The following is a 24,391-nucleotide window of genomic DNA, read 5'->3' as shown; positions in this document are numbered from 1 at the left end:
AACATTCAAGTAAAAACACTTATTTATAACGGGAATAACATTTCTTTGTTATTTCCGATTAATAATATAATGATACATGAAAAAGTTATCTCATGTGTCCTTGGCCAAAAAATACTATTACATGAAAGTCTCTCTTCTACTCAGGACCGACTTCTGCTAAAAATGACTCCCTCAGAAAAAGTTTCTGATTGGAGTTTCTAAGACTATTAAATAGCTTAGCCAAAAGGTTTTTTTTTTTTTTTTTTATGGCGCCAGTTACCTAAGTGGACTCTAAATTCAATATTGGTGCGTCAACACTCGTCCACTAAATTTTGGTTAAATTAAGTTTTATAAATAAATAAAAATAAAAGAGAGATGACATGGTGTTATTAAGTATAATATTTTGCCACTTGCTAATTGACTGTAACCTTTTTGTTGACAATAATTGAAAGGTAGAGAATAATATTTTTTCACAGGCCAATCAAACTTTTCTTACCCCTCGGAGGTGCGTCCATTGAGTTTGTTGGAAGAGGCATACCTTATCCCCGGTATGAAATCTGCATGAGATACTTTTGTAGAAAGCACTTTTGTCTGAATCACGTAGACTTGAACAAGCACGTGCTGCTTCAAAAAGCACAATAAGTGCTTGCTTCAAAAGCTTTAGGTTATTCGGGTAAGCTATTGACAGTGCCGAGGGCAAATACGAATACGGCTTAGGGTTTAGCGTAAATAGTGTCCAAAGGTGTAACATAAATATTCACTAGGCAGCTACCATGAGCTCATACATAGTAATGAAACTGCTACAACAACTAAATTAATACATGGAAATAATTTCCCTTAGAAAACAAATTGGGAAAGCAAAAAGGGCAATGCATTTAGACTTCTTACTTCTCTGTTATTGTGACATCCTTGTGATCCAACACAGAAGCACGGGTTTACAAATTGATAAACGTTTAAACCCGAAAAAATAAACTGAAATCCATCGACGACTAGAATCCATCACAAAATAGAGAAAATCTCTAAATTTGATTAATAATATGATAAAACTGATTAATACATACAATGCCATGAGTTGGCTTAAATAGAAAACAAAGAAAACCTAAAATCATAGGAAACCCTAAATTCTAAAATATTCCTAAAACTTATCAAATAAGAAAATAATTAAAATCCTAATTAAAATCATATCAGGAAAATAATATCCTAATTAATAACTTATTCTAGAAATATAAACATAATATAGATCTTCTCAAGAAATCAAGCAACCCGAAAATCCCAATGATATGACTTCCTTCTTTTGCTAGCGCCATAATTGATGCTGAAGCATGATTTTCCATATTTGAAGCCCAATTTTTTTATTTTGAAATTTTCCAATTTTTCAAATTTCCTTTGTAGGAACAAACCCATGATTTGTCCTACATCAAACCTCTTCACTTGTAAAGAACTCGACCTCGAGTTCTCCTTGAATTGAACTTGGGTAGACATAGAATTTGATGTGTGAATAAACTCTTCAATTCTTGGAGTCCAAACTTGCTCATACTTGGATGGAATAATCATACAATTAATTCCATAAACAAGATTAGAATATGTCAGTTGATAATCAAACTCCTTGAATAAATGCTTTTCCTCCTCAAATTCGGATTTATTCATACCTTCAATTTTTCCCTCTGTCTTGTGGGTTACTAGATCATCAATTAATTCAAGCTCCATTACAATTTCTTCTTCTTTGACCTCTTCCTCCACCTTTTCTTGGCTCATCATAATTTTGGATTGATCAATCTTGTAACTATTCATTGACAAATATATCATATCTAAAAGGAAATAATTTTTTCACAGGAAGTCTCTTCATCCTACGCCAAGAAGCGATAGAATTTTTACCTTGTTGCTTCATAGACTTTAGCATCCAATCCCACCAAGAAGCGACATCGCCTCTTAACAGGACATCACAATTTTCACCATCTTCTCTTCTGAAATTGCTATTGTATCAAATATTTCCTCTACATCTGCAACCCATTCGAGAAACCCTTCAATGCAGTCACTTCCCACAAAGCATGGAACATCTGCAACATAGGATTGATGAGCTTGGCTTCGTGCAAATCCACCAGCGCGTTTGTTTGTGCAAATTTCTCACGGAAGAATATTCACTTGTAGATCCTTCACCCTTTGAGCTTCCTTCTCTCTCTTCTTCGGTTCCTATACAATCAAACTAGAGTAAAAGACCACACACTCAGGGAGTGATGGCCAAAGGCCCTCCAATACCTAAGTTAGTTCGATTGAATCTTTGAGAAACAATAGCTAAAAAGGGCACGGAGTTTTCTCTCACAAGGAGAGCTGGGGGGCCAGAGTCGTGTATGGTGGCACTTGGGCGTGTGAGAGAGACGAGAGTGGTGAGGCGGCGGCTTGGGATGCCGTCAATTGACTAGTCATAATTATACTTAGTCAAGTTTTAAAGTGTGTAAATATTGATGTGTCTGTTTAAATATCATTTAAATTTATCCCTCATCACCTAAGTACCAATTTCAAAATCCATCCAAATTAAAAAGTGACCAAAATACCCCTACCCCCGATGGCAAAATTATAATTTCATAATGTACTAAATTATTTAAATTATCGATTAATTTAAATTTGGGTCGGGATGTTACACTTCTCATGATTGGAAGCAGTATTATTTGCTCCCACAACGTTCCCCTTCAATATTTGATATTTCCCCACGACCATCGTCGATGAGGTTTGCGTACCTCCCATCGCCGCTCATCATTGAGAAGGCAAATCCTTGCTCTGAATGATGACCCGCTTTGATACCACTTCATGCAGCACGGGTTTACGGATCTGATACCACCTGATACCAATATCTTATCGGTAAAGTTATATAGTGAAAATCCTATATCGTACTGTTAAGTTATAGAGTGAAAATCCTATAGCTTAAGGGTAAGTTATAGAGTGAAAATTTTGGTGCTGATAATCGTGCCTATTAGTGATCGAATTCCTTGCCTCCGTGGGCTTCTACTGCTTATGTTAAAGATTTAGTGGGCTTTCCCATATTTTGCTTTCGTTGATTTTGTGTGTTTAGTTTAATTCCATTTGTTGTTTACTTCTTCTTTTTTTAATAAATTTCTCCTCCTACCATCGAGTTTCCATTTTTGAAAAAAAGGCATGTACGTTTGTATGACATTTCACAATTTGGGACACACCACCAAGGCGGAACTAAGAATTTCAAAGGGATTGGCTAGTATTTTGTTAACAAAGAAAAAAAAAAAAACAAAGGTAACCCAACAAAATCTAAACTGAAATTTATTAGATGTGGAAGATACAATTAACATGAATAGAATTGAGAAAAAATGACACCAGATAAACCTATTTTTAAGTCACCGCACCACATAAACCCACCTTCTATACGTAGGTATACAAATAACCCAGGCTCCACCACCATATGGACAATAATCTATAAGAAGAAGCAAGAAGAAAAAGAGAAAAAGAAAGAAAACATCGTTTTGACCCTCATAAATAACAATGACAATGAAAAAAGGAAAAAAATAATAATTCCTCTGGAGCCTCATTTGTAGTTTTCTTCTTCAACCTGGTTCAGTATCTCATCAGCCTTGTCATGGAGACTGTAACACCCCGACCCCAAATTTAACCCTTATTTAAATATTTAATTATTTAAGGGTATTTTAGTCATATTTTTAACCAGAGAGAGTTTGGGACCGCGACTTATATTTTTGGATAGGTCGTACTGAGACGAGTTCATAGACACGTAGTGGGCTCGAATCGGAGTTGTAACGAGAGAGATATGGTCAAAAGAAGTCCAGTGGCACAATTGTAAATATTTCGAAATGGGATTTTTTATAAAATCAGATTCTCTCTCTCTCTCTCTCTCTCTCTCCTGCGCAGAACAGCCCCCCCTCCCCCTGTTACTGTTCACAGCGGCGGTTTTTGGGCCGCCGCCGCCGCATCCGGCCACCACTCGGGGTGGCACCGGTCCCAAAAGAACCGTGCCATCCTCCTCTTTCCATCCCGACCGATCTCAGCCACCGGAACCACCTGTGCTCGCCGGAAAATGCAAAGATCCGACCGATTTTAACCCAAAATTCAAGGAGCTCGATCTCCCTCCTCCGGCCACCAAATCCGACGAGCAAGGTATGATTTCTCACCTATTTTTCATGCTCTAGCTGCCTGTTGGGTAGGATTAGATCGATTCGTAGCGTAGGCAATTCGATTTTCGAATTGAAAATCGGCCGAACTTCGGCCGCCGTGATCGGGCATTTTCGGCCACTTTTTGGGGTAGGTCCAAGAACAAAAGTGACTCCAAATGAGGTGTTTTACCTAGGATAGGAGTTTGGAGTCTTGGTTCTGAGATTTTTCGACGAACCATAATCGCTTTGGACACCCGATCTGCCCGCGCGTGTGGCAGCGCGTGGGCGAGGGTGGTGGAGTGACTCTGGGCAGTTTTGAGATCCTCGTGCCGTCACGAGTGCGTAGGATTTCGCGGATCTCAATTCGGACGTCGTTTGACTATCGAACGGATAATCGCATATTATGCGTTATCCGGGTTCGATAGGTTGGGACCGTCGGATGGTCCCAAATTTAATATATGTTAATCTAGGTATTTCTAGGATCGTGTAGGAATTCACGGATCGTGAATCGGAGCCCCGGATGTTCCGAATAATAATTTTAAGTTTATATTTTATATTAACCGTCAGATCGTGCGATCGTGAGCAATCCGACCGTCCGATCTGAACCAAACTTGCAGGACAAGTGTCCTATACCTGGTAGAACCCATAGGGACTTCCGGATCGGAAATTGGAGGTCGTGGGTTCTGCAGGTCCGGTTGACCAGGGTTAGAGTAGTTTGACCCTTGGTTGACCGTGAGTCTCCCGGAGTAATCTCACCTTTCTAAGGGAGATTATCGGGTACTAGATGATTGTGGAGGGTTACACAATATAAGAATTAATTTATATAAATATAATTATATGTGGTTGTACAAGGTTACAACAAAGTCTAGAATGTCAGTTTGGAGTGCTATACGCACTACTTTAGGTACCTCCTCGGATGTTGGATCCACTACAAGTACCACCAAGTGAAAGTTAGGTCCCGCGTGGCGTAGGTTATCCGGCGTTGAGACAGGCCCCGTACGTGGCTTTGGTTGTACCGGCGTACGGGGAGATTATGTGATATTGTGTTGAGGTCGCACGTGGCGTAGGTTATCCGGCGTGTCGACAGACCCCATACGTGGCGTTGGTTGTACCGGCGTATGGGGAGATTTGTGATGTGATATTGAGGTCCCGCGTGGCGTAGGTTATCCGGCGTTGGGACAGACCCCATACGTGGCGTTGGTTGTACCGGCGTATGGGGAGATATTATGATAGTATGGCATGGTCGCACGTGGCGTAGGTTATCCGGCGTGTTGACAGGCCCCATACGTGGCGTTGGTTGTACCGGCGTATGGGGAGAGGTTATGTGGGATACAGAGAAATGAATTAAGATATCGCTCAAGTGTGGAATGGGATTTTAGGAAGAACTACGTGTGGCTTGATCCCTCAAGGAGGGTACGTAGGCAGCCTAAGATTATTAGGCGCAGCCGCAGACTAAATGTTAGTCATATTTGGTATTTGAATGGTTTGGTAGTTGGATAGGAATTATTGAAAGGCCGAAGGCCATTTGTGTGAATTGCATGAAATTATATTGTGCATGCTGCCAGTTGGTGATATTAAATGAGTTTTTGTGCAGGTTGAAATTTTGGGAAATGTCCAATTTATAGGGGAGACTCTGCCGAAATTTCGGCAGGAAGTCTCGGTCTTTAGTGATCGGGTCTGACATCGGAGTGATGTCAGGAATTCCAAAGGGTTCGTCTCGGGTTTTGAGAAAATTCGGGGCGGGTCCTTTCAGAGACGCGTCAACCTCCTCCAACTGCAGAATTGTTGAAATTTGAAATCCACTTAGAGCTGTATTCGGAGACCAGACTTCTCAACTTATCGGCTTTGAGGACGAAGGCTTCTACTTTTGTTTGACATTTGACTTCTCCGGTTGAGAGAGGAGCAGGACCTGAAAACAAGATGTTGGGTGATGCCCAACTCAGAAGTTCTTCTCCGCAAAAATCACCTTTCTTAAGATATTTGGTGATCACCCCAGAATCCGTTGTTCCAGTATTGCCTTGGTCAAGATATTTGGTGCATATAATTGTGCCTTCTATAATGATGAGCATTAAATCAAGTGACTCTCCTGCTTGAACAACGTTGCTATTCTCGAAATAGATCATTGGCTCAAGCTTGTAGCAAATATTTGAGAACATATCTTCAGGCATACTTTGAAGCATGGGTACCTATAAAATAATTTCTTACATTAATTCGCTAATATAACAAGGTTCATATATAATATATGCTCAGGCCTTCTTGTGTAGTAAAACTAAGATTTATAAAAAGGTTGAGGAACATACTTTCTTCAGCATACTAATGCAGAGATGTTTCGTCAAAGAAATTGCAATACCAAAGGGTAGGTGACTATAGAGATACTCTACATCCACTTCAGCATCAAGGTTTTCTTGGATTACGTTATTTAATTTAAGGTGCATCATGATTTTTGTCTTCAAATCCTCTTGGACACCATTTCTTGACACCCACTCAAGTATATCTTTCTCCTTGATCATGATCTTCACTGTCTGCCTTAACCCCTCATCCTCAATCTCCTCCAATTTTGTAGTTCCCAATTTCTTGTATGTCTATTCCAGAAAAAAGAAGAAGAAGAAGAAGAAACTCAGTTAGTCAAATCAAAGGTTTCCCAGTCATATAACTTTACGTGTGTCTAATCCAAATTTAATATGTAGTTGAAGATGCAGTGAGTAGAGAACACAGTAAACATAAATGATCACCAAAATGAAGATATAGGAAACCTAATGGTCTTGACCCCCATTATGTTTTTTGGCAAATTTTGAAATTTGAAATGTAATCTATGATACCGACTAATTATTGATAATGATATTTCTCTCTAGTTTATTGGAAGATGTCCTAAGCTTGGTTCCCTCTCCCCAAAAGAAAACAAATATATTTTACTCCAACATAATTAATCGGGAAAAAAATATTCTTGAGATTCAATTATAACTTTTGTCCTATATATATACCTCGTTAAGTATTTGATCAATCTTGTCCGGCTGAAGTGCCGACTCCTCCAACTGTTCTGAATTGTCACAACTATTGTTGAAATTGGAAATCCACTTAGAGCTGTATTCGGAGACTAGACTTCTCAACTTATCGACTTTGAGAACGAAAGCTTCTACTTTTGTTTGACATTTGACATCTCGGGTTGAGATTGGAGCAGCACCTGAAAACAAGATGTTGGGTGACGCCCAACTGAGAAGTTCTTCTCCACAAAAATCACCTTTCTTAAGGTACTTGGTGACAACAGAGGAATCCGTTGTTCCAGTATTGCTAGTCACATCGGTACATATAATTGTGCCTTCAGTAATGATGAGCATCAAATCAAGTTGTTCTCCTGCCTGAACAATGTTGCTACTCTCGGTGTAGATCACTGGCTCAAGTTTGTAGCAAATATTTGAGAACATATCTTCAGGCATATTTTCAAGCATGGGTACCTATAAATTGGTCAATAAGAAGATTCGTAACGTATGCTCATGCCTTATTATGTTGTAAAAAAAGGAGGTTGAGGAACATACATTCTTCAGCATACTAATGCAGAGATGTTTCGTCAAAGAAATTGCAATACCAAAGGGTAGGTGACTATGGAGATACTCCACATCCACTTTAGCATCAAGATTTTCTTGGATTACGTTATTTAATTTAAGGTGCGTCATAATTTTTGACTTCAAATCCTCGTCGAGGACATTTCTTGACACCCACGCAAGTATATCTTTCTCCTTGATCATGATCTTCACCTTCTGCTTTAACTCCTCATCCTCAATCTCCTCCAGTTCTGTAGTTCCGAACTTCATATATGTCTATAGCAGAAAGAAGAAAAAACCCAGTTCATCAAATCCTACAAGTTTCCCCATCATAATATTATATATATATTTTTTGGACAGAACCATCATAATATTATAGTTTGTAGGCAAGTGTGTCTAATACAATATTAATATGTAGTTCAGAATAAATACTTTTTAAGGGAAAAATAAGAGTAAATACTTAAATTAATTTTAAAATGTGATTCTCTTTCAGTAATATGTCAAGATCCATACGGTGTCCCATCATGCCTATCAGATAAGACTCCATTAATTCAAGTGATAAACAGTGAGAAGCCATGCGGTGTCTCATCATTCAAGTTTCACCATTGCTGTTTAGCATAATAAAAAAAACCCTTTGACGATATATGCAAATAAATCATCATAAAAATGAAACCGATAATGCATGATTACGGGAGGATAATGGTCTTAACCCTTATTCATAATTTGGCCAAATGTTGATGATGAAAATATATTTATGAAAAATATTAGAGCAGTAAAAATGTACCCGGAGAATAATTCACAATTTAAGCCCTATACCTCATTAAGTATTTGATCCATCTTGTCGCGGCGACGCGCCAACTCTTCTATCTGTTCTGAATTATTACAGTTGTTGAAATTGGAAATCCACTCAGAGCTGTATTCGGAGACTAGACTTCTCAACTTATCGGCTTTGAGAATGAAGGCTTCGACTTTTGATTGACATTTGACATCTCGGGTGGAGATAGGAGCAGGACTTGAAAATAAGATGCTGGGTGATGCCCAAGCGAGAAGTTCTTCTCCACAAAAATCACCTTTGTTAAGGTATTTGGTGATCACCGCGGAATCTGTTGCTTCGGTATTGCTAGTCATGTCAGTGCATATAATTGTGCCTCCTATGATGATGAGCATCAAATCAAGTGATTCTCCTGCTTGAACAATGTTGCTATTCTCGGTATAGATCACTGGTTCCAGCTTGTAGCAAATATTTGAGAACATATCTTCATGCATACTTTGAAGCATGGCCACCTGTAAATTGCTTACATTAATTCGCCAATATAACAAGATTCATATATAATACATTAAGATTTATAAAGAGGTTGAGGAACATACTTGCTTCAGGGTACTAATGCAGAGATGCTTCGTTAAAGAAATTGTGAGATCGAAGGGCAGGTGAGTATTCAGATAACCCAAATCGACATCGGCGTCCATGTTTTGTTCCGCTATGTTTTTAAGGTTTATGTGCCTCATGATTTTTGTCTTTAAATCCTCGTGGGTACCATTTCTTGACAGCCACTCAAGTATATCTTTCTCCTTCATCATTATCTTCATCTTCTGCCTCGAACCCTCATCCTCAATCTCCTCCAATCTTGTACCTCCCAACTGCAAATATGTCTGTTTCACAAAAGAAGAAGAGACTCAGTTCAGCAAATCCTATAAGGTATGACAATGATAATGATATTATAGTTTGTCAGTAGGCTACAATAAGTCTAGCTAGTTAAACATGTAGTATATACACAGAACAAGTAAAGATAAGTATAATGTAATTATGAAACAACATATGAAAATGAAAACATTAGTCCATGGCAAAGGGAAAAGATACTTTATAAGAAATGTTGAACCTCGTTTTGTATCTGCAGATAAGTCTGGTCGCTAGGAAGTGCCAGCTGAGAATTGGTACTAGTGTAGTAATTCTTCCAAAGCATTCCAAGTTCCGAAACTGCAATCTTTAACTGCACAGCATTGATAACAAAGGCTTCCACTTTTGTTTGACACTTGACATCTTGGGCCGAGATAGGAAGTGTCGAAAGGCTACTGCTCGGTGATACCCAATTTAGAAGTTCTTCTCCATAAAGACCGCCTTTCTCAAGACATGAGAGCTCGGTGACCATTGAGGAACCCGCTGTTGCGGTGTCGGTTGTGGTGTTGGCTGTCCATGTAATAATGCCATCGATAATGAAGAGCATCAAATTAAGCGGTTTTCCTGCTCTGGTAATGTAGCTATTCTCAGCATAGATAACTGGCTTGAGATATTTGCAGATAGATTTCAACGTGGAGTCTAGCTTGTTTTGAAGCATGGGTACCTATATATATAAAAATATATACTGGTTACATTATAATTTTTCAAAAAGTAAAACAAGAAGATCCGTTATATATAGTAGACAGGCTCAATGAAAATTTTCTTATAGCTCTTCCATTTGTTTTGCAGTAGTCGTTTAGGAACTTACTTTCTTCAGCGCATTAACGCCGACATGGTCTTTTATTGCTCTCTTGATCATACCCTTGGGAAGAACAGAGAATAGGAAATTCACATCCACACCAGCACCTATGTTTTCCTTCACCACTTTACTTGTTTCTATCTTTTCCATGATTTCTGTCTGGAGATCCTCAGGGAGACCATTTCTCAACACCCACTCACGTATGTCTTTCACGATCTTAATCTTCTGTACAGATTTTAATTCCTCTTCCCACAACTGTATATATGTCTACACAAAAGACAAAGAAGAAGCTGATCAGTTTACATTTACCCACAAAGTTCATTTATAATTTCTGCTGATGAGATATGAAAATATTAAAAATCCATGATTACTCGGATGTTAATCCTCTTGGGGCTCTTTTATAGTTTTGAGTACTTAAAACCTTGTTTGGTACGTACCTGATGAGTCTTGTCGATGGGACGTGCCAGCTCCTCAAATTCCTGAGACTCAATGTCACAATTGTATAAAGTCCAGTTCCACAGATGTCTGCATCCTGAAACCACACTTCTCAAGTCCTTGGCCATGAGAGCAAAGGCTTCCACTTTTGTTTCACATTTGACATTTAGAGTTGAGTTCGGAGTTGGAAGATTAGCAAAAGAGATGCTCGGTGACACCCAACTTAGAATTTCGTCTCCGAAAATATCATCCTTCTTAAGTCTCTTGATTTCAGTTTTCGGATCCTCGTAGGTCAGCATAGTGCCGTCTGTGTCTGTGATGAAGAGCATCAAATCGATTGCTTTTCCCCTTCGTAAAACGTAGCTATTGATAGGGTAGATGATTGGCTTAAGATGGTCGCAAATCATTTCCAACACTTTCTTATCCATATGATGAAGCCTTTGTACCTATATTAATTAGTATACTTAAATATTAATTGACCAGCAAGACCTCAAGATTCAGATTTATACTAGCTAGCTGGGCTTATTGACATTTCACTCACCATCTTCAGAGTAAACATTTGGACCATGACTGCATAAGCCGTGTTTGGTGGATCGAACTAGGCTAGACTATTTCACTTAATTGAACAAGTGTTCTGACTGTTGTTCAATATATAGGTTGACTTATTAAACTGAACAAATAACATATATATGTCTTACAAGTCTCATCTAGACTAGAGGGGTGGAACTCATAAGAACTGACTTAGACTTAACTCCAATCTAGTTGGAGCCAGGCCACTATACTAGACCACACCTCTCTAATTTTTAGAGATTAAATTGAAATAAGGTTAAAAATTCAGGAGTGTTACTTGTAGCTTATTGATCTCATTTTTATTACTCTACTAGCCACTAGAGAAAAATGTAATTAGAGGGAGGTTTTTTGTTTTTTGTTCGAATAATTAGAGAGAGGTTGTTAGTTAGTTTTTTTTTTGGGCAAAAGGGAAGGGAAAATACTCATACACGCGGATGTCACTGAGCACTTGAGAGCACACAAAGGTCTGGACCAATCCAACTAACACCCTATTGGTAAAGAAGAGAGGTTGAGACTCGAGAGTTAAGAAACCTACTTTATTTAGCGCGTTCATGCCCACGTGCCGCTTTATAGACGTTTGGATATTCTCGGGAAGAACAGACAATAGAAACTCCGCATCCACCTCAGCAGTCATGTTTTCTTCCACTGCCTTGTTCTTTTTCTGGTACAGTTTCTCCACTACCTTATTTTGTTTTATGAAGTCCATGATTTCTGTCTTCAAATCCGGAGGGAGACCATTATTTGACACCCAGTCAACTATACCTTTCTCCTTCATCTTAATCTTCTGTGTTAACTTGTCATCCTTATTCTTTTCCGCTTTTGCGGCTGCGATCTGCATGTATATCTGTTTCCCAAACGAAGAAGAAGAAAAGCTGAGCATCAAAGCAATAAGCATCAAAGAATCATGGTTAATTAGCTATTAAAATTATGTCCCTTTATAAGTTCAAAACTTTTACACACATCATGAGAAGATACTCATGACCAACCTGCATAATGCCAATGAGATATAAAAAGAGCAGCAATCCAATGACGGAAATAAGAATTGCAAAGCAATTTTCCCACACGTAGCTACTTGTTTCCAGATTCGTGCCAAAGTTACTGCAAAAATTGATCAAGCAATATTACATTTAATACTGAGATATAAGTTGATCATATTTTATAAATTATATATCTGACATGAAAATCGTATACTGACATATTTCAAGATTCGTTCCAAAATTAATCGTAATTTTATCATGTTAATGACAAATATATAACTAAAACTTATAACAAAGAAGAGAACTCGTGGATTATCAACACGTCAACACATTTTTATGAATATAACGCCTCAACGTATCTACATGCACAAACCTTAAATTTCGGATTCCCCACCAGAAAGAGAAAAAGAATTTTCTTGAAAAATTTACTTCTCCTGTATTACCAGATTCAAGGGCATCAAGAAATATTCCAAAGTCAAATAGGGTAGGATTTGATGGACTTATAGGGCATAATTCATTTAGGAATGTTATATTTGTTGAAGTATTATCCTTGCAGGATAAAGTAGCTATGCATCCTTCTGTATTGCTACAAGCTTGGTGCCAACATGATGTCTCTCGTTGAATAGAGAAAAAGTACCAAAAAGCTCCAAGTACCTAAAATACCATTAAATTAATCAATAATTCGAGAAAAATATATATTGATAACAAAAGTACCTCCTAATCAAAACGAAAATATAAGGCTTCAAAAGAATTTTCAATTTTATTTTTAGCATCCAATTGAGCAAGTGAGTTATAAAAAGGGGCATTATTTTGCTAGATTGATGAAATCAGGAGTCACATTGTTGAGGGCACTAAAGAAATTTAAGGGTGCACTTCTCAGGTTGTCACAGGATCAATCACAAGCTTCCACATGGCACATTGTAATGAATGGCCTATGTGAGTGTGACAAGTGTCACCTCACAATCAAATTCAAGCAATATTATATGCAAAAGGAAATATGATGGAAGAAATAATATTTATGACAAAGGAGATGGAAACTTACATAACTTGCAAGGATGTAGAGAAAAAATTTGAATGCACCTTTGACCAATCTTGCTTTGAGTTGAAGTTTCTTAAAAGATTGGTTGAGCCGGTAAACGTTTGGCCCATATTGGAAGAGGAGAAAGACGCTCAAAATCTCTCTCCTTAGAAAATATCCAGTGTCTTTCGTTCTGAAAAAGACAACTACTATTGCCAACTGAACCAATTACGTAAAATATGAGTTAGAATCAACAAATGAATTTTCATTTGCAATAAATTTTCAGAAATAAAGAAAGTCACATCAAATAATGTGCATTATATTATTTAATTAAATACACATTAAATCCTAGAATGATATGAAAACTAACAATTATTTTCAAGTAAACATATATTTAAGCGAATCCTCCTTGTCAAATAATGAAAAGCTTAAAATCTCAATTATACCTTTTAGCATTGAAAGGAAAACAAAATGCTCCTTACTCATACCTGTGGGATGGGAAGAACAGCAAGAAAGTCAACTATGATTGTTAACAGCGACCTTCTTGTCCAACCCGATGATCTTTGTCCTTCTGGTGCCTCATCAGATACCACAATTAATTCACTATGATTTCGAATTTGATGTATAATATGCGTTATGAAAATGATGTCCAAAAGTGACCGTAGAACAAGAACCACAGTCCTCAACCCTTTGTCCACTCCAAGGCACTTGCTGTTCTCATTGGTGACCGGAATATAAAGGAACAGAGGATCCACCAAGACTGCGACCACACATAAAAGTACAAATATCTCATCCCGCCATATCAGGGCGCGCAGGGTTTGGTCGAGAATTCGCTTCGCTACTATTCTTGGCCCTTTTCTTGGACATCGACGCTGCCCCTCAACATCGTCGTGTAAATCGTCACTAGGGGTGTTCCTGAAATGTAAAGTTATCGTGAGCTTATATGGGAAAATGACCAACTTTTTCATTTACGCAAAACAATTTCACATGTTTTATGGTTTGAAGTGTGAATAGAATGAATCATATATGTTAAAATTTGTGTTTTCACTGTGATTCACAAGAATCACAAACGCATCAAAAAATAAGTGATACAAACAAAGAAACAAACCTGAGGGGAACTCTTTCCTCTGTGTCAGCCATATATGTACTTATCTGCAGAGAGAGATGAGTACATTTACTTTAGCGAAAGCTTTTGAACTTTGTAGCACCTACCGCGCTGTACATGCAAAATGCCAAGGGCCGTGAACGGAGGGAAGAATAGCGATTCAGATTTATATACATTTATTGTTGATCACTAAACAAAGACGACTTGGATCGATGGGGTATACCTTTGCTAGTAATTGTCGTTGACGAAGAAGCCATCCATCCACAAGCCTTTTCCTATAGGCTATATATATACTAGAAAATTAACAATTTCATTAATAAACAATTGATTCAGGGTTTTGCGTGGTCTTTGTTTATTAATTCAATTGTTAATTTTCTAGTAATTGTTGATGAAAGGTCTTTGTTTATATATATATTATATAGGCACCTTCTTTGTGTCGTTTGCGATCTTCCAGCTCGGCGTTCACACTTATCCATCGAGTCCAACCAACATTAATTTTTAGCTAGTTGCTAATTGACTATACTTAAGCCCAAACGTGGTTAATCACTTAATCGGCAATTGAATATATTAAATTTTTGCTAGTTGCTAATTGACTATACTAGTCTAATTTTTTTTTTTGTCAAACTGAACTTTATTATTCTATCTAAATACACATCACGTTACCCATTTTGAGTTAATTACACACGGTTAGGCGGTTAGGTGTATTATATATCGTATGTATGTTGCTAATTGACCATAATTAAGCCCAAAGGAGGTTAATCTTTTGCTTGTTAGTATCTTCTTGTACACTTGTAGCTCTGGGGTCACCTTTTTTTATTGAAAAGGGATTCTTTTTTTCTTTTTTCTTTTTTTTTTGCCTGTGAAGCTATTTAGTTTTATACCTACCTTAACACTAGTGACATAGATAAATCTTACACCATTTAATTTTTATAAACAAACTAAAAAAGAAACCCAAAAAATGATAGATGGTCCTATTTAATTTAATTTTGATTATTAAAATTACTTTAATGTCCTATTGAGTGTTATGGTTTTTTTTATTTATGAAGTTTTGGGGTTAGGCTTGTTTTAAGAAATCGATAGCAGTTTTGTAATTTATATGAAGTTCGAAGCCTCTTTTTTATGTTGTAAATGAGCTTTGGGTATATTTTTAAAGTTCATTTCGTGTAGAGTTTTTTAATAATTTGGGCCTCTATATTTGGTATAATAGTGAATCTCCCTATTTTCTTCAACCTTGTAGCATGAGGCAGTGCAAAAATGATTGAATATTTTATCAATTATTTTATTATTCTACATTCTCTTAACCTTCTTTGCTTGGTCGGATTCGTTGGAGTTAAACAAAATAATGAAGTAAAAAAAAAAAAAAAAGAGTTAAGCTTCATAAACAATTAATTCATGATAATGGGAAAGAAAAACAAATTCCTCATAAGCGTCTCATGTAAGATCCCACATCAAACCAACGGAGAGGGGGGTGATGTGCCTTATATGGCACACCCGCATCCATCTAGCACCAGGCCTTTTGGGAGCTCACTGGCTTCGGAGTTGTAAGAACTCTGAAGTTAAGCGAGTGGGAGGCTGGAGCAATCCCAGGATGGGTGACCACCCAGGGAAGTTGCTTCGTGAGCTCCCAGAAACAAAACCGTGCGGGCAGTGAGAGGAGGGCCCAAAGCGGACAATATCGTGCTACGGCGGAGCCGGTCCGGGGTGTGACAATTTGGTATCAGAGCCACTCTGCCGTGTGGTGCGAGTGTGCCGACGAGGACGTCGGACCCTTAAGGGGGGTGGATTGTAAGATCCCACATCAAACCAACGGAGAGTGGGGTGATGTGCCTTATATGGCACACCCGCATCCATCTAGCACGAGGCCTTTTGGGAGCTCACTGGCTTCGGAGTTGTAAGAACTCTGAAGTTAAGCGAGTGGGAGGCTGGAGCAATCCCAGGATGGGTGACCACCCTGGGAAGTTGCTTCGTGAGCTCCCAGAAACAAAACCGTGCGGGCAGTGAGAGGAGGGCCCAAAGCGGACAATATCGTGCTACGGCGGAGCCGGTCCGGGGTGTTACATCTCATTACTTATAATTTTCTTATTCAACTGTGTTTCCAAATCTCATCAGTCTTGTCCTGCAAGAGTTCACGACTTAGAATTATTGAAATGTGAAATCCAGTCTGAGGTGTATTGGGAGACGAAACTTCTCAACTTATCAACCGTGAGAGCGAAGCCTTCTACTTTTGTTTCACATTTGACGTCATGGGTTGAGATAGGAGCATGACCAGAAAATAATGTATTGGGCGATGCCCAATTCAGAAGTTCTTCTCCGCAAAAATCACCTTTCTCAAGATACTTGGTGATCATTGGTGAACCCGCTGTTCCGTTATCAGAATTCACGTCCGGGGGCAGAATTTTGCCTTCTACAATGATGAGCATCAAATCAAGTTTTTCTCCTGCTCGAACAATGTAGCTGTCCTCTGTGTAGGTCACTGGCTTCAACTCGTAGCAAATATTACTGAACACATCTTCAGGCATTTTTTCAAGCATGGGTACCTACATAAGAAGAAGATTCACAATATGTACCATCTAGGTGTGAGAGAGTATGAGGAAATGCCGGAAAACTTTTTCCTAGTGTAAAATCAAGATTTATGGAGAGTTCAGGAACATACTTTCTTTAGCGTACTAATGCAGAGATGCCTCTTTATAGAAATTGCTGTACCGAAGGGTAGATTATTAGAGATATACTCCACATCCACCGCAGCATCATTGTTTTGATCCAGAATTTTATTTAATTTTAGGTGCATCATGACTTTGGTCTTCAAATCCTCATCAAGGGGGCAATTTCTTGACAGCCACTCTTGTACATGTTTCTCCTTAATCACTGTCTTCATCTTCTTTTTTAATTTCTCATCCTCAATGTCGTCCACTTTTGTAGCTCCCAACTGCATGCATATACATATGTTTGCTAGAAAGTTCATCAAATCCTTCAAGGTATGGCACTCATAACACAAAGTATTCGAAGAAAATTAGTTGAAAAACAAAAATGGGGGTTAGTAATTTTCACTCAAACCTCGTTCAGTATCTTATCGATGTTGTCGGGGCGAAATGCCAGCTCCCCCAACTGCTGTAAATTGTTACAATTGTTGAAATTTGAAATCCACTCTGAGGTGTATTGGGAGATGAAACTTCTCAACTTATCCGCCGTGAGGGCAAAGCCTTCTACTTTTGTTTCACACCTAACATCATGGGTTGAGACAGGAGCATCACCAGAAAATAATATATTGGGTGATGCCCAACTCAGGAGGTCTTCTCCGCAGAAATCACCTTTCTCAAGATAATTGGTGATCATCGATGAACCCGTTGTACCCGTATCCAAAGTCATGTCGGTCTGCAGAATTTTGCCTTCTACAATGATGAGCATTAAATCAAGTTGTTCTCCTGCTCGAACAATGTAGCTATCCTCTGTGTAGGTCACTGGCTTCAATTCGTAGCAAATATTTGCGAACACATTCTCAGGCATTTTTTCAAGCATGGGTACCTATAGATTGCATAAATTATAATTAATTGGTCAATATAAGAAGAAGAATTATAATATATATTCCATCAAAGTACTTTGCCTTCTGTTCTAGTAAATTTAGATTTGTAGGGAGGTATAGGAACATACTTTCTTTAGCGTACTAATGCAGAGATGCCTCTTTATAGAAATTGCCACACCGAACGGTAGGTTATTAGTGAGATACTCCACATCCACATTAGCATCAATGTTTTGTTCCACCAGGTTATTTAGTTTTATGTGCATTATGATTTTTGTTTTCAAATCCTCCTCGAGACCATTTCTTGACACCCACTCATGTATCTCTTTCTCCTTGATCATTATCTTTATCTTCTGTCTCACCTCCTCATCCTCAATGTCCTCCAATTTTGTAGTTCCCATCTGCATATGTTTGTTTCACAGAAGAAGAAGAAGAAGAAGAAACTTAGGCCATCAAACCCTTAATTCAATGTTTTACCGTCATCAGAAACATATATGACATAAACATGTTGACTGGTGATAATTAAAGATTAAAAAATTCTATTAATTAAAAAATTATTATTGTGAGTAATAATGTTTTACCTGAACCTCATTCAGTATCTTATCAATGTTGTCTGTCTGCTCCTCCAACTGATGTGAATTGCTATAATTGTTGAAATTTGAAATCCACTCTAAGCTGTATTGCGAAACGAAACTTCTCAACTTATCGGCTGTGAGAGCAAAGCCTTCTACTTTTTTTTGACATTTGACATCATGGATTGACATGGGAGCACGACCAGAAAATAAGATGTTGGGCGATGCCCAACTCAGAAGTTCTTCTCCACAAAAATGTCCTTTCTCAAGATACTTCGTGCCGGCGCATATAACTGTGCCTTCTGTAATTATGAGCATCAAATCAAGTGGCTCTCCTGCTCGAACAACGTAGCTATCCTGGGTGTAGGTCACTGGCTTGACTTCGTAGCAAATATTTTTAAACACGTCTTCAGGCATTTTTTCAAGCATGGGTACCTACATATTGCATACGTTAATTGGTCCCTAAGAAGAAGATTTATGATATGCACTGAAATGCTTCTTATTACTTGCCTTTTCTTTTCTAGTAAAATTAAGATTTATAGAAAGGTTGAGGAACATACTTTCTTTAGCGTGCTAATGCAGAGTTGCCTCTTTATAGGAATTGCGATACCAAAGGGTATATTATTAAAGAGATACTCCACATTCACATCCGCATTAATGTTTTCATCCACAATTTTATTCAACTTCATGTGCATTATGATTTTTGTCTTCAAATCGTCATCGATATCATTTCTTGACAGCCATTCAAGTATATCTCTCTCCTTGATCATTATCTTCATTTTCTGTCTTAACTCCTCATCCTCAACGTTGTCCAATTTTGTTGGTTTCAACTGCCTATATGTCTGTTTAACAAAAGGAGAAGAGGCTGATCATCAGTTCATTAGATCCTACATGGTATGAGCATCGTACATAATTGGTGCATGAAAATTTAAGAATAAATGGTCTTAGCCTCATTTATGGCTTTCGTATCACCTCGTTTAGTATCTGCAGATAGGTCTTCTCCTGAGGAGGTGCAATGTAGTAATTAGTCCACCGCTCTCGTAGTTCGGAGACCGTACTTTGCATTTTCTCTGCCTTGAGGGCAAGAGCTTCTACTTTTGTCTGACAACAGACATCTTGGGTCGAGATTGGAAGGTCAGAAAGACGGCTGCCGGGTGATGCCCAGCTCAGAAGTTCTTCTCCGTAAAGATCACCTTTCACAAGACATAACTGGTTGATCATATAGGAACCCGCTGTTACAGCCTCGTTAGCCGTATTGGGCCATATAATTACCCCTTCTATAATGAAAAGCATGGAGTTAAGGGGTTTTCGTGCTCGAATAAGGTAATCGTTCTTGCTGTAGATCACTGGCTCCAGATATTTGCAGATGAATTTCAACGAGGATTCAGGCATATTTTTAAGCATGGGTACCTACATATATATTCTTTCATTAATTGATCAATAAGAACAAGATTCAATGCATATACTAGCAGCTATGTTCATAGTAAGAACTTACTTTCTTAAGTGCATCCATGCCAACGTAGACCTTTATCGCTTCTTTTACGTCCTGGGGAAGAATAGAGAATACAAAGTCCACATCCACATCAACATCTATGTTTTTCTTCACCGCGTTAACTTCTGTTATGTTTTCCATTATTTTTTTCTTGATGTTCTCGGGGAGACCATTTCTTGACACCCACTCAAGTATGTCGTTGTCTTTCAAGACCTTCAACTTCTGTAGTCTTAAACTCTCCTCCCATATCTGCATATACGTCTATTCAAAAAAGAAGAAGCTTAGTTTATCATGGTATGGCCACACATATACATTATTGAAATCCCAAACTCGAGATATACATAAGCATTTTTTTTCGGCGTTAAGTTAAGAATAATTCAGTAATATATCAAGATATATATAATGTTCTACCTGTTCAGTCTTGTCATGGGGACTTCGTGCCAACTCCAACTCCTCCAATTGTGGATAATTAATGTCACAATTGTATAAAATCCTATTCCAGGTACGTCTGTATTTCAAGACTATTGATCTCAACGCCTCGGCCTTGAGAGCAAAAGCTTCTACTTTTGTTTGGCACCTGACATTTTGTGTTGAGCTTGGAACTTTAAGGTCAAAAGAGTTTGCCGGTGATGCCCAATACAGAAGTTCTTTTCCAAAATAGTCACCTTTCCCAGGAGTACTCTCAGTGGGTTCTGAGGCATTTTCTTGGATCGATATGTTGCCTTCTATGATGAAGAGCATGAAATCAATTGCTTTTCCCCTTCGAAAAACGTTGATATTATCAGGGTATAAGATCTGTGGTTTCAGATGGTTGCAGATCGTTTTCAACACTTCTACTTTCATATTTTGAAGCACTGGTACCTATATATATTTATATGTAACTTACACATTAATCGATTAAAAAGGGCAAGATTTATTTATACGCATATATATAGAACTTTCAGGCAGAGATTGAAGGTTAAAAACATACTTTGTTTAGCACATTCATGCCCACGTGGTGCTTTATAGAACTTTCAGTGGTCCGTGGAAGATCAATGGAGAATAGATACTTCACATCCACCTCGGCATCAATGTTTTTCTCCACCACGTTATTTTCTTTAATGATATCCATGATTTCTTTCTTCAAATCCTGAGGGAGACCATGTTTTAACATCCAGTCATCTATACTATCCTCTTTCATCTTAATTCTCTTTCTTAAGTCGTCCTCCTTTTGCTCCTCCGCTTTTGCGGCTGCCCACTGCATATATGTCTGTTTCACAAAAGAAGAAGAAAATGTTGATGATTATGTTCATCAAGTCGTATATGAGCATCAATATATCGTAGTTTGTAAGTGTGTCCAATATATGAAGCTTGATCCATCAACATCAACGTTGGGTCCATCTCAAGATATCATTTCTTTTATGGAATATGAATATATCAATAGATTATTAATGCATCACCAACCTGCAAGTTTCCTATGAGATATAAAAAGAGTAGCAAGCCAATAACAGCAATAAGAATTGCAAAGCAGTTTTCCCACACGTAGCTACTCGTTTCGAGACTCGTCCCAAAATTACTGCAAAATTAATGTTACATGAGAGACAAGATAATGGCATATATAATCTAATTATACATGAACCTTGTTCTTATTCTAGAAAGAAAAACCTAGGTCCTGTGCATCATAGATAACTGAATAGCTAATGAGGCAAAAAAAACTTCGTGATTTAATTATATTCATTTATACGAACCTTAGATTTCTGATTCCCCACCAGAAAGAATAAAAGAATTTTCTTGGAAAATTTACTGGTCCTGTGTTACCAGACTGAATGGCATCAAGGTACATTCCAAAATCAAATAGCGAAGGATCTGATGGATTTATAGGGCAAAATTCATTTATGAATGTGATATTTCTTGAAGTACTATCATTGCAATAACGAGAAGCTATGCAGTCTTCCGTATTTTTACATGCTTGGTGCCAACATGCTGTCTCTCGCTGAATAGAAAAAAAGTACCAAAAAGCTCCAAGTACCTAAAATATACTAACAAATTATTAATAATTGGAACAACATTCTACGGAGATATTAAAAAAAAAATAAAAAACAAACTGAGTAACTCCACTAATCAATAAATAGATAAATAAATCGTAACATGTGAGTTATGAATCCAAGTTTAAAATAAGGGAGGTCTTCATGCAGTTATTGTAAAAATGAATCATTTGGTTAGTCAATCAATAATTCAGGCAGCATTATGATAATAAAGGGAATATTAAAAAAAAATTACTAATAGAAATAGAGATGAAACTTACATGACTCGCAAGGATGTATAGAAAAAAATTGAATGCACCTTTAATCCATCTTTCCTTCTTTTGAAGTTTCTCACTGGATATGTGAAGTCGGTAAACATTTGGCACATATTGAAAGAGTAGAAAGGCGTTCAAAATGTTTAATTTTTGTAAATACCGAGAGCCCCTCGTTCTGAAAAACACAACAACTATTGCCAACTGGACAAATGACAACAGGTTAGATTCAACACAAGTTTGCAATAATACTAAAGATGCTAGAGCTTTTCCAAAACTTTTGTCACCAAATAATATCCAAGGCTAAAAAATTTACGGTATATATATACTTTTTACTCAAATACCTGTGGGATGGGAAGAATGGCGAGCAAGTCAATTATGAGAGGGACACATAACAAGGGCCTCCATTTCCATCCCATTGACTCCCTTCCTTCGGCTGGTTCCTCAGAGTCCTCAAGCTTGGTTCGAATTTGATGTACAATACGCACAACGAAAATGATATCCGTAAGTGAGCGTAAAACAAGAGCTGCATTCCTCAGCTTTTTGTCCGTTCCAAGGCACTTGTTTTCTTCATTGATGATTGGAATATAAAGGAAGAGAGGATCCAAGGAGACCGCGACCACACATGAAATTACGAATATATTGTTCCACAGCTGAAGGGTGCGCCCCTTTGGGGCAAGAATTCCATTAACTGCTGCTGTGGACCATTTTGTTGGACGGCCTTGCCTCTCGATATCGTCAAAATCATAACTTGGTTTGTCCCTGAGAGACAGAAAGAAAGAAACACTGGAGCTAAGCTACTTATATCCTAATTCCTAAGTATGTTTTTGAATATTTTACAATCGGATTACTAAAGGCATCCAATTTGTTTCCTAAAACTTTCAAACTATATACGGCAGATAAGTTTGTGCGTGTGGCATTTTGACGGGCTGGAACCCAAATATCCCTTGAAAAATTTTCAAGAGGGCAAAAAGGAGGAAGAACGCAAATGGTATTTTTATCATGTAAACGTAAATATGCCAAGATATCTCTGGCAAAAAAAATCATTAAAAAATATATATAAATGATATAGAGAGATTAACCTTAGGGGAACGCTTTCCTCTAAGTCAGACATATATATTATATGAGGATGCCACCGCGAAAACTATAAATAGATCCAACGAATTTCTTCAATCCAATACCAAAGTCTTCGTTGGTCCTGAAAAGATGAAACATTTCAGATTATTAAAATAATATCTTTTATTTTTATTTTTACTTCAACAACCCTAAATATTGAACTCTAATTCCGGAAAAGTTTCTTCCACTAAAAGAAAACTATGAAGGACAAAAGTTTCAGTCATGGATTTTCGTAATGTACAGATTATATAAGTTGAATGCATCTAGAGAGAGAGAGAGAGAGAGAGAGATTAGGAAAGCTTAAACTTAGATAGAACTTACCACAAAGCTATACGAAGGGAAGACAAGCAGAATCTAACAAGAGTTCCGCAGCAACTCCACTTGAAAAACCAAAGCTGCAGAAATAGGGATTCAGTTTTATAGACATTATGATCTGCAACTTGCAAGCAGTAGCTAGCTTATTTATGAGCTTTACAATCAATTGGAATTAAAGAAAGACGACTTGCCCAAAAACGCAGAATATATAATTAGTTAAGCATTTTCTGATCTCTTGGCAACTACTATATCTTCTTGTCTGTGTTACATTCCAGCTTGGCATTCACACTTATCCATGGAATCGAACAAAAATTAAATACTAAAATAATTGATATTAGGCATAACTTCTTTGGCTACTTCCTAATTGACTATAAGCTCAAAGTTGACTAATCACAAAGATTATAAAATGAGAGAGATGTGGAAAGAGATCAATTATCGGTACAACCTTTACTATTTCTACAAGCTTGATGCCTACATATGGTCTCTCGTTGAATAGAAAGAAAGTATCAAATAGCTATCCAAAAGGAAAATAGATGAGATATTTATTCAAAAACTCATTTTAGCCCATTTAGAAAGAAAAACACAAAATTAGTCACTTGTCATTTTTTAATTAATTCTTAATGTATTAAATTAGTGTTATAAATCCTTAAATAATTTATATCGAAACTGAAACGTTGTTTTGTAATAGTTTTGTGAGGAGGAGATGTTAACAATAAACGTTCAAATTAAATTAAAACAAATAGAATTTTTTACCAAAAAATCAAAATAAAATATCTTGTGGCAACGTAGATAGATAAGTAATCATGTGTATGTAAAAGTGATCAATGGGTTGAAGATTTTCATCTAATGACTTAGATCATGATAAATTTCTTTTATA

General features: G+C 37.5%; 2 protein-coding genes across 3 annotated transcripts; both read right to left on the bottom strand.

Annotated features, from left to right (window-relative positions):
• LOC18781039 lies at positions 3,242 to 14,362 on the bottom strand. The gene is made up of 16 exons (XM_020563086.1): positions 14,231 to 14,362; positions 13,611 to 14,037; positions 13,147 to 13,341; positions 12,478 to 12,758; positions 12,114 to 12,225; positions 11,663 to 11,971; positions 10,560 to 11,003; positions 10,132 to 10,389; positions 9,526 to 9,987; positions 9,017 to 9,298; positions 8,465 to 8,932; positions 7,643 to 7,924; positions 7,091 to 7,561; positions 6,410 to 6,691; positions 5,867 to 6,295; positions 3,242 to 3,588 (listed from the first exon to the last, which is right to left on the bottom strand). Exons 1-15 carry the CDS (start codon positions 14,260 to 14,262, stop codon positions 5,870 to 5,872), a joined length of 4,731 nt encoding a protein of 1,576 aa, XP_020418675.1. The 5' UTR covers positions 14,263 to 14,362; the 3' UTR covers positions 3,242 to 3,588; positions 5,867 to 5,869.
• On the bottom strand, positions 15,627 to 23,669 carry LOC109949030. Of its 2 annotated transcripts, XR_002271527.1 has the most exons (17): positions 23,521 to 23,669; positions 23,166 to 23,281; positions 22,428 to 22,845; positions 22,093 to 22,287; positions 21,536 to 21,816; positions 21,252 to 21,363; positions 20,779 to 21,057; positions 20,220 to 20,669; positions 19,812 to 20,069; positions 19,289 to 19,726; positions 18,877 to 19,158; positions 18,326 to 18,751; positions 17,876 to 18,145; positions 17,282 to 17,749; positions 16,881 to 17,153; positions 16,293 to 16,764; positions 15,627 to 15,662 (listed from the first exon to the last, which is right to left on the bottom strand). XR_002271527.1 is itself a non-coding variant. In XM_020563255.1 (16 exons), exons 2-16 carry the CDS (start codon positions 23,195 to 23,197, stop codon positions 16,354 to 16,356), a joined length of 4,593 nt encoding a protein of 1,530 aa, XP_020418844.1. In that variant the 5' UTR covers positions 23,198 to 23,281; positions 23,521 to 23,669; the 3' UTR covers positions 16,292 to 16,353. The 2 variants fall into 2 exon arrangements, 1 of the variants encoding a protein (XP_020418844.1); XM_020563255.1 differs by lacking the exon at positions 15,627 to 15,662 and having other exon boundaries at positions 16,292 to 16,764.

This window comes from Prunus persica, chromosome G4 (genome assembly GCF_000346465.2).
Source record: "Prunus persica cultivar Lovell chromosome G4, Prunus_persica_NCBIv2, whole genome shotgun sequence".
Taxonomy (NCBI): Eukaryota; Viridiplantae; Streptophyta; class Magnoliopsida; order Rosales; family Rosaceae; genus Prunus; species Prunus persica.
The sequence above is the reverse complement of the archived record's forward strand: the minus strand, read 5'-3'. Positions and strand labels throughout refer to the sequence as shown.